Source organism: Vanacampus margaritifer, chromosome 10 (genome assembly GCF_051991255.1).
Source record: "Vanacampus margaritifer isolate UIUO_Vmar chromosome 10, RoL_Vmar_1.0, whole genome shotgun sequence".
Lineage (NCBI taxonomy): Eukaryota > Metazoa > Chordata > Actinopteri > Syngnathiformes > Syngnathidae > Vanacampus > Vanacampus margaritifer.
Window position 1 is genome coordinate 9,416,987 of NC_135441.1, and position 12,486 is coordinate 9,429,472.

Here is a 12,486-nt window from a genome sequence, read left to right on the forward strand (position 1 = left end):
TGATAATTGATATTTATGACTACAATTACATCAATAGCTATGGCATATTACTGCCAAAGACAGTGTTTTTAGTCATTCGTGTTTTCTTTTCTGTCTTTTAGTCATACGATACACCTTTAGCGGTATATAGGCATTAAAATGAACAAGAAATTGAAGAAAACAATGTGGTCTGGGAATTTTTTTTTATCTCCATGACTGTCCTCCTCGTTCTTTCCTGTGGGCAAGCATAAGAAATGGTTCTGTTTTTGTTGCAGTTAGATTTTTTTTGTTTATTTATTTATATGACTTATTCCTAATTTAGGATAGTGATAGATACAACACTTGTGTGATAGAGGCAATTATTGATTGTGTTCTAGAGTAAATCTGGTGATTTATAAATTCTAATAACTTTTCCCTCAAAATTGTGTTAATGTACAGTATTCTAAAGAGGCTTTTCTGTCCATTTTTGTAGTTTGTTAGTTTATTATGTATGTGGATGTTTTGCCGGTTCATATTTCAGCCTCTATGTGCTGCCATGTGAATCTAATCTGCCAAGGGCCTCCAAAAAGTGCTGGTGCGGTATTTTGAATCCCACTGGAGTTCTAGAAAGGACACACCTGGCTCAAATATGATTGGCTGTAGGCTACACAGATGTAGCACCATGGCCAAATATGCATCACATTTGTATGTACACAATTAAAACAGTAAAGTTTGCTATGGTTAATGTTAGGGTGGGTTAGGGTTAGTGGGATTCATAACGCTGCCAAATTGAAGTAGTTACGTCTTTTCCCACCCAGAAGCAGTAGGGCGTGTCTTAAATGCAGCAGCCAATCAAATTGCCTAGAACAGTTGGATTCGAAATAATGTAGTTCTGGCCGACAGCCTATACATTCTTAGATAAAATATTGATTCAGAAATTCTTCAGATTATGACTGAACCAAACCCACCACCAGCAGCATTGATGGGAGGCCTTCAAGGAAGTTAAGATTTGGCAACCTCATTCTCCAGGTTCTGAATTGAAGCCTGTCCCGCTTTGGTTCGTTGTAATGCTGAGGATCAAAATTCTCCGACGAGATGAGTAGGTGAAGGTTTGTATGCAGTGCACTTAACCCAGCAGAAAGCAAATGAGTCTATTCTGGCCGTTTCCTGCAGTTCTGTGGGCTCTGGTTCATGTTAATGTTGTGTGTGTGTATGCTTTCTGTTTCCCACTGTGGTCAGTATGAGGAGTAACAGGTTTCTATGGCCTTGAAAACTTTTATCAGAACGAAGACACAATTGCAGTACCAGACACTGCAAGGCAGACTAAATACACCCATGAGCTATATGGCCCAGGTCCAAACAGCTCTAATATTGATGTCTCCTGGAGACACCAATGCGTTTAATCTGATGCCGTTGGACCTTTTGAACAATTCTTTCTTTTAGGAGTGCGCATGTTAGTTGAGTTTGTGGAAAACGCCTCGTCGCCCTCCAATGCCCCTCTCTGGATTTGGGAGGAACTATTTTGTGGAAATATGCGGGTCACAGCAACCTGTGGTCGCCTTAGCAACTACGAAGGAACGTGGAGTTGCCCTGGCAACAGATGAAATGAGGGGTTACTGTGACAAAAACACTACAGGAACTCATTTAGCAGGACCTCTCTGTCCTTTTTCAGGCAGATAGCAGCAGACATGACAGGCACAGCGTTTGTACAATGTGAGCGACAATGTTAAGGTGGAGTCAAATATGTCTTTGTTTTTAAATATGCGGGCCACACCGATCCGATTGTCCAACGGAGATGAAGACGTGTATTTTCTCCAGTTAGTTAACAAGATAACTATAAGATAGATTGGCTTTGGTTGAGGTTCACGTTATGGAAGGAAGCGTATTGTTGATTTTCACAGCCCGTTGTTCTTTTACCATCCACATTTGACCATCCTGTTTAACGCGGCTTTGTTTGTCTCGTGCTCACCGCTGGTGAAGCGAGTGTATGTGGGGCCTGTGAAGTCACTCTGCCTTTCATTTGCACTGCACACGGTTTTGTATGTCTTGGAGCATTGCTACAAGAAAAAGAACTTTGGTCGGGGTGGTACAGAAACAACAAAACGATACCCGAGTCAAAAAAGTTTTGGTTGGATTCTGATATTTTGAAGATGAAAAGTTTCTAATAAAAATAACACAAACTTGTCTGTTTTAGTTACAAAAGAAACATTTATTTTCATATCACTGTATTAAAACTTACAACACAATTTAAAGTAAATACGTCTGGCTGTTTTTCCCCATATGGGTCAATGGTCACTTAAACATTGTAAAACAACATTATTTTGTTTTCCTTTTTTTTGGCACAAATCACAATTGACAACCACAGAAGCATGCAAGCAATGAATTTTTTTTTGTAAAAAAAAGAAGCAGAAAACATAAATTACAGTTCTTTATCTAAGGCAATAAACATGACGAAAATGACTGACTGTTTTGTTATTTTATTGCAGGAACACAATTGAGAGATAATAAACCTAATGATGAAGTCATAAAGTTACATATTAACACACGAAAAGCACAGATCGAAACACACAATGAAGATATGACCCAATCCTGGCTCAGTGGTAGACTGATATCGAATAAGCTACAGTACCAATAATACATTTAGCCAAATTGCAATGTGTAGCTGTCACTTCTGTGCCAGTTTGCAGTAAATGGAGTCAAGTATCTACTCGTCCGGCTTCCTCTTGGGCTTCTTTGGGTTGCGTGAGCGGCTCTTGGCCTTGCACAGTGGACAGATGGGAGCATTGCGGTGAATCTGCTGGTGGCACGACAGGCAGGCCTGTAGTGAGGATAAAGGAGACTGTGTTTAGTCTGAAACCTCAGACATTTGAAAACGGCTCTCAAAATGCAAAACAACACCGTCACCATCCATTTCCACGCAAAATCTGAACAGACATGTTTAATATTCAGTGCAGGTACGTGCAAGTATGTGATGACTATAACAATGACTAAACACTCCTTAAACAAAATAGAGTAAACCGTGGTCTCATCTGCTAATAAATCTTTGTCCAGAACATAATTGTAAACTGTTACATGAAAAACACAACAATTTGCATATCTGTGTATTTTGATTGCGGAAGGAATGGTTTGCAAAAGACATTATTCAGATTTGAAGTTGGTAGAACAAGCAGAACAAACAAATACTAATTAAGTCGCCTGCTGGGCTGGTATGAAAGATTCATTTTATAATAATTTTTTGTTTTCCCCCATTTTTGCAATTCCATTTGGATTATAGCTCAATTTTGTTGTTCCATTTGAAAACTTTTTTTAAAAACATGTCACCCTTATATAAATGTGATGTTAGTGCAGCAAATCCAAAAGTGTGTTCTCTTTCGTTAACAGGAATGACAAAAGCCAATTAATTCTAACTGAGAATTGTGGGTAATCAAATCAGCCTTTAAGACCTGGACTCAGACTTCAAGGCATCAATTTATATTAATTACAGGAAAAAACACACCAAGGTTTCAAGGTTTTTTTCTGTCCCCTTTTTTTTTTAAATTACCATATTTTTTCATAAGCTTGTCCTTTAAATCATACTCAGATGCAACTTGTATATCGCTGGCTTTGGACCAAAACCTCATACTTCCAAAATTGTCACTTTTCAGGAGACCCCCAAAACGGTATTTTTGTTCAACCATTAAGATTGCATCATTTTTAATGAGCAATCCATTTTGAACAATTTAGATTAGTCAATAATTTGTAAAAAATGACAGCCACACGTGGACTGAGGGAAAAATGTAAAAAAAAAAGAAAAGAAAAAAGACAAAAATGAACTTAAGTGTTTTTCACAGAACAGCAACAATATGATTAAAAAAAATAGTGCGTTGAACTAGAATGCAGTATTTCAATGATGAATATTGATTTAATTTTACGGGCTTGTTACTTGTTAGTCAAGGTACCATTGTATTTAAAATTAATTAAGAACAGTGTAGCATAGTAATTATAAACAATGTAATGCCAATACAATCCCATCACTAGAGTTGTTCCCCTCTTGAGTGCTTTTGGGCCGGCAGATACCTTCATGGGTGGTGGTTGCTGCCTGAAGGTGGCCGTCTGGCGGGCATCTTGTTTCCGGGACACCTGAAGCTGCTGTGCCGCTGCCGCAGCGGCGGCAAGGGATTCCGGGATGGCCGGCTCGTGTGGCTCCTTTTGCCACTCTGCTTTTTGCTTCTCAAAGTAACTGTTGACGACAAAGACAAGACGGACAGGGCTGGCTGTGAGTCTCATTTGCAGGATCTCACAAACTCCATCCCATTGCACATCAGGTACATCAACACAAAAGAAAACAAGCTCACGTTCCCTTTTTTTTTTGGGGTTACAACGAGTGAGAGTGTTTTAATGTGAGTGTCTTTGTGCATAGGTGGGGAGTGCTGAAAAAAAAAAGTGATATCCTATTTTATTATGCTCTCTGGTTCCTTTCAGAATGGGTTTGTGATGGAGTACAATTCAATGAAGAACAAATGTAATGGGTCAGCTTTATATCCGTCAACGCACCACGTATTAATTAAAGTATTACTGCCTTCCATCAACGCAACACATCGCATAATTTTATGTTCAATAAATTATTCACTAAATATGTATTTTTGTCAAAATGTTATATTTCGACTGAATTGTCTTTGCGTCACAGCTCATTTCATGCAGATGTGTCACTTTCTCTCAAGAGTATTTGAAAATCAAATCGAAATTGAAAGGTGTGATTCCATTTGCTCTAGCACACCTTCAGTAGGTCAATTTCAATAGGCATTTACTAAAGGTAAAAAAAATAAAATTGCAGAATTACTTTTCTAATAGTGAGACGTAGCACTAGGGAGTCTGACAGCAACAGAATAAGAGTGATGGTCAGCAGCCTAGTGGTTACAGACGCATTGAGCTGGTCAACAACCAATCGATGATCACAGATTTGGCGAACAGGCTCTGAATTAGAATTTGCGGGAGATGTTTAGTTAAAATGTTCCCAATGAACCAATATCTTCAGATAAACAGACTGCAGATGAACTGCTCTGCCCTACAAGCACACAGACACGGCTCCGGAATGGCACAACTCCTCCAGACAGCATTGATCTGCTCAAAACAACTCCGTCATAGAAACAGGCGCTCAGAACACACAAGAGAAAATCTTTCACCTCGATTGCAACCCTCCACAATGCAGGGGTGGGCTGGCCATCGGTAATTTCAAGAGTTTCCCGAATGGCCGATCCATTTTTGAGTCGGTCTGCAACTGCCCAACCACCCATCTCTCGTCCCCAGCCGCTCTCTCTCCCACCAGAGGCCAACGACGAATAATAATCACTGAATGTTGGTCTCACATGAACTGCGGAAGAATATTTGTAAATATTGACTAATTTCTTTGTATTATATTATTGATTAATGTACTTTGGCAGTGTACAAAATTTACTTTGATTGTTGCTAAAAGTAGTGTTTGTTCCTTTTTTAACTCATTTACTGCCATTGACGACGGCCATAGACGTCCAAAATTAATTTGAAATATTTCTATTAGTTTAACATTTTTCCCCACTTTTGTTAACAAGAGTATGAAAACCTAGATTTTTTTATTGTACATATAGAACAGATATAAAATGTGTTATTAATCGCGAGTTAACTAGTGAAGTCATGCGATTAAATTAATAAATAAATAAAATAAATTCGATTAAAAATTGTAATCCCCTAATTATTAATAATCTTTTCTTTTTTTAAATCACGTCAGGCGTAAAATTGTAATTGTAATTAATTGCATGACTTCAATAGCGTGGGTTTCCTCCGGGTGCTCCGGTTTCCTCCCACATTCCAAAGACATGCATGGCAGGTTAATTGAACACTCTAAATTGTCCATAGGTGTGATTGTGAGTGTGGATGGTTGCTTGTCTCTGTGTGCCCTGCGATTGGCTGGCAACCAGTTCAGGGTGTGCCCCGCCTACTGCCCGAAGCGAGCTGGGATAGGCTCCAGCACCCCCTGCGACCCTTGTGAGGACAAGCGGTTAGAAAATGGATGGATGGATGGACTTCAATAGTTAACTCACGATTAATCACAAATGTTATATCTGTTCTAAATGTACAATATTTTTTTCCTAGGTTCCTAGGGAAAATGTTAAACTAATAGAAATAGTTTAAATGAATTTTTGACGTCTATAGCCGTAAATGGCAGTGAATTAGTTAATGCTAATACTCCTTAATCATTTTCAAAATGTTTTTGCTTCATTTTCCCATGAAACATGACTTGCATTTAGAAGGCTCTCTGAAATGATTGCCATCTTTCATAATATTGCATAAAAAATGAAAGGATACCGTATGGACATGTTGAAAAGGCAGATACGGCCTCATCAAAGTTCTAGCAAAAAGAGAATCATATCAAAATGTGCACACAAAAAACACGAATATGGAAGATCACAAAAACTAGAGCCAATTCGAAAAAAAAAAAATAAGTCATTTCCAAATTCAGCGACATCAAAATAACATACAACCGTTGAAATATTCTTGGCACTAAAATGTGTGTAGAGCAATGTTATTGACCCATAACTAATCTTCCTTTCAAAAAAGCAACTGCTAAACAATGGCTTCCTACAAAACAGGGGCTTACTAAAACACATCATTATACTGACTGAGACACTCGTGAACGTAACTGATGACCTCCTTGTTACTACAAACAAAGGTTTAGTCTGTGGTGCTCTTGCTAGATCTAGGAACAGCCTTACACACAATATATCATCTTATTTTTTTTATTTGTTGCCAGTGAACAAAAGGAACTGCCTTGAATTGGGTTAAATTGTACTTGTCAGATCACTTACACTTTGTAAACATATGTCAATAGTTGCATCATGCAGTTGCTTGGGCTTGCTGTCTTTACATACTTCATTTATGAAAGAAACCAATCAGCTATCCTATCTTCAGCCATACCTTAAATAAATAAAGAATTGCATGCGCGATAACTTCTACCCATTCAAGCATTTTCTGCACCACTAATGCTTAAGTATTTACATGACGTCACCGACCCCTTCATATCGACCCCGCAGCCATTTGGTGGGTCAAACAATTGTGTGGCAAACAATTGCGGCCAGCGAAACAGCGCAAGCAAATGCTGAGGAGCGCTCGCGTTGCTTACTACAAGTTACTTTGATTAATTAATTTTGTTCATTCATTCCGGATTTTCACAAACCGCTTCACAAAGGTGCAAAATTGGGCGAACAAAGATGTGAAATGAAACTTCTAAATAGTATTCACATGCCGTCATTTGCCCCACATTGTGTGGTGGTCCCTGGAATGTTGAATGGGATCGGACAAAGAAGTGTCCGGAATTGTAAAGATGCATCGAAAAGATTTCCAACCGACAAAGTCTATCAAAGTGTGTTCTGACCATTTTGATTAAGGGAAATGCTAAATATGCTTTTACCATAAATGCTATCGTGATATATGTGAGCCGCTAGCTGTGGCTAGCTCTGGCTAAAAATAAATCTGGTGGTCAAGATGTTCGATTGATGATTCGACATCAAGACAATTCTCATTTTCTTTACTCTAACACCACCACAGTAGATTTGAAATCAAACGAAAAAGATGTGCTTTAGCGGCAGCCTTTCAGCTTTAATATGAGACCATTTAGGTGAACGGTGTTGGAATTACAACAATTTGTATATGTGCCTTTGCCAATATGTCCCAATATTTACAATGGACCTGACTGCAAGTCTCCAAAGACTCCCAAGCTGGTCCAAAATGCTACAGTTCAAGTTTGAGACTTGAACGAGGAGAAAGGATTCTATTTGTCCAGTGCAGCCTTCAATTCACTGGCTGACTATAAAATGTTGAATTGAATGTAAAATCCGTCCTCTCATCTATAAAGCACTAAATGTTCATGCACCCTTAATACCTTACAGAGCTTGCAATGCTTTATGAACCTAAAAGAGCACTACGCTCCGAGGTTTACATTTATCCGATCTTGCCAGAATCTCTCCAAGTAAAATGTGAGGTAGAGCTTTCAGTTAACACTATAGTCCGAAATACGGTACCTTAACTCATTCACTGCCATTGACGACTATAGACGTCAAAAATTCATGTGAACTATTTCTATTAGTTTAACATTTTTTCATTTCATTTCATTTTTTATGAAAACCTAGAAAAACATTTTTATTGTAAATTTATAACGTATAAGTCATGCAATTAATTACGATTAGAAATTGTAATCGTCTGACTCCCCTTTTTTTTAATTAGGGGCGTCAGGCGATTAAAATGTTTAATTGTAATTAATCACATGACTTCACTAGTTAACTAACAATTAATTACAAATTTTATATCTGTTCTAAAATTACAATAAAAAAGTCTAGGTTTTCATACACTTGTTAGCAAAAGTGGGAAAAAATGTTAAACTAATAGAAATCGTTCAAATGAATTTTTGACGTCTATACCGTCAATGGCAGTGAATGAGTTAATCAAAACGGCACATGACATAATGTGAATACCATCTATGCTAAGAAAGGAGTTTGTAAAAATAAATGCCTGCAAGGCCTGTTCACGTGAAGAAAATTGCAATTTCGGTACAGATTTTCAGCTAAAATGAAAACGAAAGGAAACACTTTATTTACTTTTTTGGGCCACATAAAATGATGTGGTGGGCCGGATCCGGCCTATGAGTGTTGAATTTGACACCCGTGTCTTATAGTCAAGAATGACTTGGGCTAATGCTGGGTCATCCCTTAGTTCACATTGTTTTATCATCCCTTCCTCTCATTCTTTCTGCCTCTCCATCTAAACCCAATCAATCGAGGCAAACAGCCACCCCACACCAAGTCTCGGTTCTGCTTGAGGTTTCTTCTTTTGACAGAGATTTACCATTGCCTCTGTTGCCGTAGTCTTTCCTCATGTGGGGCTCCGTTAGATTTCTTTAATGTGTGTGGAGTGTGGTTTTTAGACCTGTTCCACATGTAGAGTGGCTTGAGTTGACATCTGTTGTGAATTGTGAATTTAAATGAAACCGATTTGATTTGTTCATAAGACTCAACAAAAGCCTAAAGGGGTTTACCATAATTTCTTGAGAAGAACAAGCGCTCAAATATTTTATGACTCGCCCACCCCCACCCCAAAGTCACCCTTCAAAAGCATTTTTTTCCCCCTCTGTACTCATTAGAGCCCCAGACACATTTTTTTGCAGAGAGAATTTTTGGGGTGTAAATATCAGTGGGCCCAGTACCTATCCACTGTATTGTAAACTGGAATTGTCTAGTGGTGTGCGCGTGTGTAGGTGTGTTATACTGACTCCAGGGAGAGCTTCTCCTCTTCTTCGTTGAGGTGAGGGAGTCTGTGCAGTCCCAAAGTCATCCTCAGCGCATCAACATGCTCCTTCAGAGGTTTGTACTCATCATGCAGACGGCGAGTTGTTTCTAGCAGCTTGTTCAGGTCATTTTCAGACTGCTTGATTGTGCTTTCCATCTTTGGAAAAACAAAAACACACCTAAAATCCTAAACTCCGTAAACAACGGTTTACAATTTGTAAAAGCAATTTGTTTTCTTGTACACCCATATAAAAGTTACTTGAAGTTCTAATAACACATGCTATAATGATGATGATGAAAAATGGTGCTGCTCCGCAATTGTGGCAGCACGCACTCACCACATTGATATCTGCATGGATGAGCCGCAGCTCCTCCACATGTGCCATCTTCTCCTGCAGGAGGAGATCCATCTCCTGCTTGTACTCTTTCAGATGCTTCTCCTCAGACTCCAGAGCCTCAAACTCAATCTTCAGACGAGACTTGATCTTTTGCATTTGGACTGTTTTGTTCCTGTTGGCACAAAAAAAGGCACTTATCTTGTTCAAATGTTCACATCAGAAAATCAATTAATGGAAACCTGTAAACAACAGCATCCAGTGAGTCGCAACAGGTAGACTGCATGGGGCCCATAAACGGGTTGCAGACAAGTAGTTCAAAAAAATTTCAAGGGGTCCCGACTCATCAGTTTACGATGGTACTGACTGACGGATATATGACATATTGAGGTTACATAAGGCGCGTAATGAACTCGTTTTCAATGTGGTTACGTGTGTAACAAGAAGACACGCAGTTCACGCCATATTTACTGTATTCATTGGGATTGTTTTCGATTTATGCCCTTGATGTGCATCTAATAAATATATTATATTATTATATAACATTATGACTTTACTGTTTTGATTACGTTAGTGATAGACTACAGCGTGAACAGGTGTGTTGATTCAAGTAAGAACGTGGTGGAAATTCTGAATGTACTTAACATGATTACTGATGGACTGGCTAAATAATTTAAGAGATAGCAATAAGCACATTTTATTAACCTTGACCATGGAAGCTATAACGTAAGATTAATATACTATATAATTTGTAAATAAACCAACCCTACTACTAGTGATTTTTTTAGTGATTGACAACAAATTCGAGAAGGCTATTGTCACTTGCACTTGACTTTACTGTTGCTCAGATTAATGGCACAGGTATGCTCTTTTTGAAAAAGTGAAAATGATAACGTAATCGAGATGCGACTGTAACTTTGTCATGTTTAGCATAACAAATAATAACGCAATTACTACAAAATGAGCTGCGGGTAAATGCGTCTTTGTACAGTGCAGTGTATATACTGCAAATATTCCCAAATATATTATTTAAAAACAACAACAACAAAAACAATATTGTGTACCATTCAGCCAGCGAGCAATGAATGGACAGTGAGTTACATCCTGACAGACTGCTACTGGCTAATTAGCTAGCTCGACCACAGCGCTGCCTCGCAGACCACATCTGGAATTTCCCTACACATCTGGAATGCTGACGAACGTATGATTATCCGTATGTGTCAGCTGCAGCCTGTGTGCATCTATGCAATTACGGCAAGACATGTTGAAAATAAACAAAGGCGAGCTTTGTCCGTTTAGCGGAGGAGGAGCGCAGCCACTGCTAACCAATGCTAGCTTCCGTTAGCTAACAGAGTAACAAAGCAGCCAAGGGGGGCTCTTCTTTGGCTGTCCAGTGTTGCATTCGCTGACCTTTCACAAGCATCAGGCTTTTGATCGTCTGGCGTGTTTTCGTGCCTTACCGTACTTCTAGGATGTTTTCTAACTTGCACATGATTTCTTGTTCGTCCGTCATGATGAAGAAATCCCTTTGCTCGTTGCCCAGCTGATGCCGCCGTGTTGCCGGGTGGTCTCTCTTGTTGATTTACAAAAAAAAAAAAAAAAAAAAAAAAAACAATGGCCGACGTGACCGCGCACACGAGCGCGCGAGCTCAAGGTGAAGCTGTAGCTGAAACGAGCCAGGAAGTAGTCTGCCTCTCATACGCCAAAAGTATATGTTTAAATGTGGCAAAAGAACTCACATTCTAACTGAGGTGCTGAAAAACGACTTAACGTTTTCCTTCCTTTACTCAATGTCAAAAAGTACAGACTCTGAAATGTATTTAAAATCCAAAAGTTTATTTTTTTTGGTTATATATACAATAACAGTTTTGCTAACGGGACACCGTGAAATAAAATGTTTCAAACACAGCAAGCAACGTGCTATTAAAATTAAACGGTCCAAACAGCTTTCCTAGCATTAATACATTAATGTGAACTGTATAATGCCAAATGCTACATTAGCTAATGATTAAAAACTGCAAGGGGGAAAAAAACACCCTTACAGACACCCTTACCTGAATGTGTTATTTCAGATTAGACAACACATTTGCCGTTATTCTCATACAACATTGCTTATTTATCTTAAGGCCATGGATGGGAAATATATTGCTTCTCCAGATCTGTTGACATCAGTGTTATTGCTACTTGGTTCATATTCTTCCATGCCACTGCTGTCCCTCTTTTCCCTGCCTCATAAGACCCCACGCTGAGCTCAGTTAGTTCGCTACGTGTCCACAGCTCCCAAGCCTTCAGTGAGATAGTCTACCGGCTTCTTCTACTCTTCTTTTTTTTCTTTTTTCTCTCATTTTATATTCTTTACATCCATACAGTGCACTAATGGTGTCAACACATTTCCATCTCTATCTTTAATTAGTAATTATGCTAACTTGCTGCATATCCTTCCCACCTCTAGCTCTCTGTCTGGCAAACCTGCACAGTTCTCTTCCTCTTTAATATCCAACCTGGAATACAGGTCATCATATGCCTCCTATTTGGCCTTTGCTGCTTCTACCTCGCCTTGCAATAAATCTCCTAATAAACTTGCCTCGGTCTCCTCTCAGTCCTCTGTGTGCAACTTCTTAGCGAACCGCTTTCCCCGTATGCTTTCCTGCACTTCCCCATTCCACCACCAAGCACTCTCGCCTGTCTCCCACATCATCTTGGCACACCAAGAGCCTGTCTCACTTCTTCTCTGAAAGACTCTCCCTTTCTCAGTTTAGGATAAAAAAATAAATACATTATTATTATGATTATTATTTTAATAATCATAATAATTGTTTGTTATTACCTAAACATATTGATATAACACTACATATTACATCAATAATTACATCCTAGGGATTTTTTTTTTTTACAATATT

General features: G+C 38.8%; 1 protein-coding gene across 1 annotated transcript; it reads right to left on the reverse strand.

Annotated features, from left to right (window-relative positions):
- Positions 1–2,146: 2,146 nt before the first annotated feature.
- zc4h2 (zinc finger, C4H2 domain containing) lies at positions 2,147–11,213 on the reverse strand. The gene is made up of 5 exons (XM_077578947.1): positions 11,047–11,213; positions 9,590–9,761; positions 9,236–9,408; positions 4,015–4,177; positions 2,147–2,776 (listed from the first exon to the last, which is right to left on the reverse strand). The coding sequence occupies exons 1-5, from the start codon at positions 11,097–11,099 to the stop codon at positions 2,663–2,665; spliced, it is 675 nt and encodes a 224-aa protein (XP_077435073.1). The 5' UTR covers positions 11,100–11,213; the 3' UTR covers positions 2,147–2,662.
- Between the last annotated feature and the right edge of the window lie 1,273 nt (positions 11,214–12,486).

Coding starts and splice junctions, on each gene's coding strand:
- zc4h2 (XM_077578947.1), bottom strand. CDS start 11,099: ATGACGGACGAACAAGAAATCATGTGCAAGTTAGAAAACATCCTAGAA. Junction 9,762..11,046: donor GAAAACATCCTAGAAGTACG/GTAAGGCACGAA, acceptor TTGTGCCAACAG/GAACAAAACAGTCCAAATGC. Junction 9,409..9,589: donor TCCATGCAGATATCAATGTG/GTGAGTGCGTGC, acceptor GTTTTTCCAAAG/ATGGAAAGCACAATCAAGCA.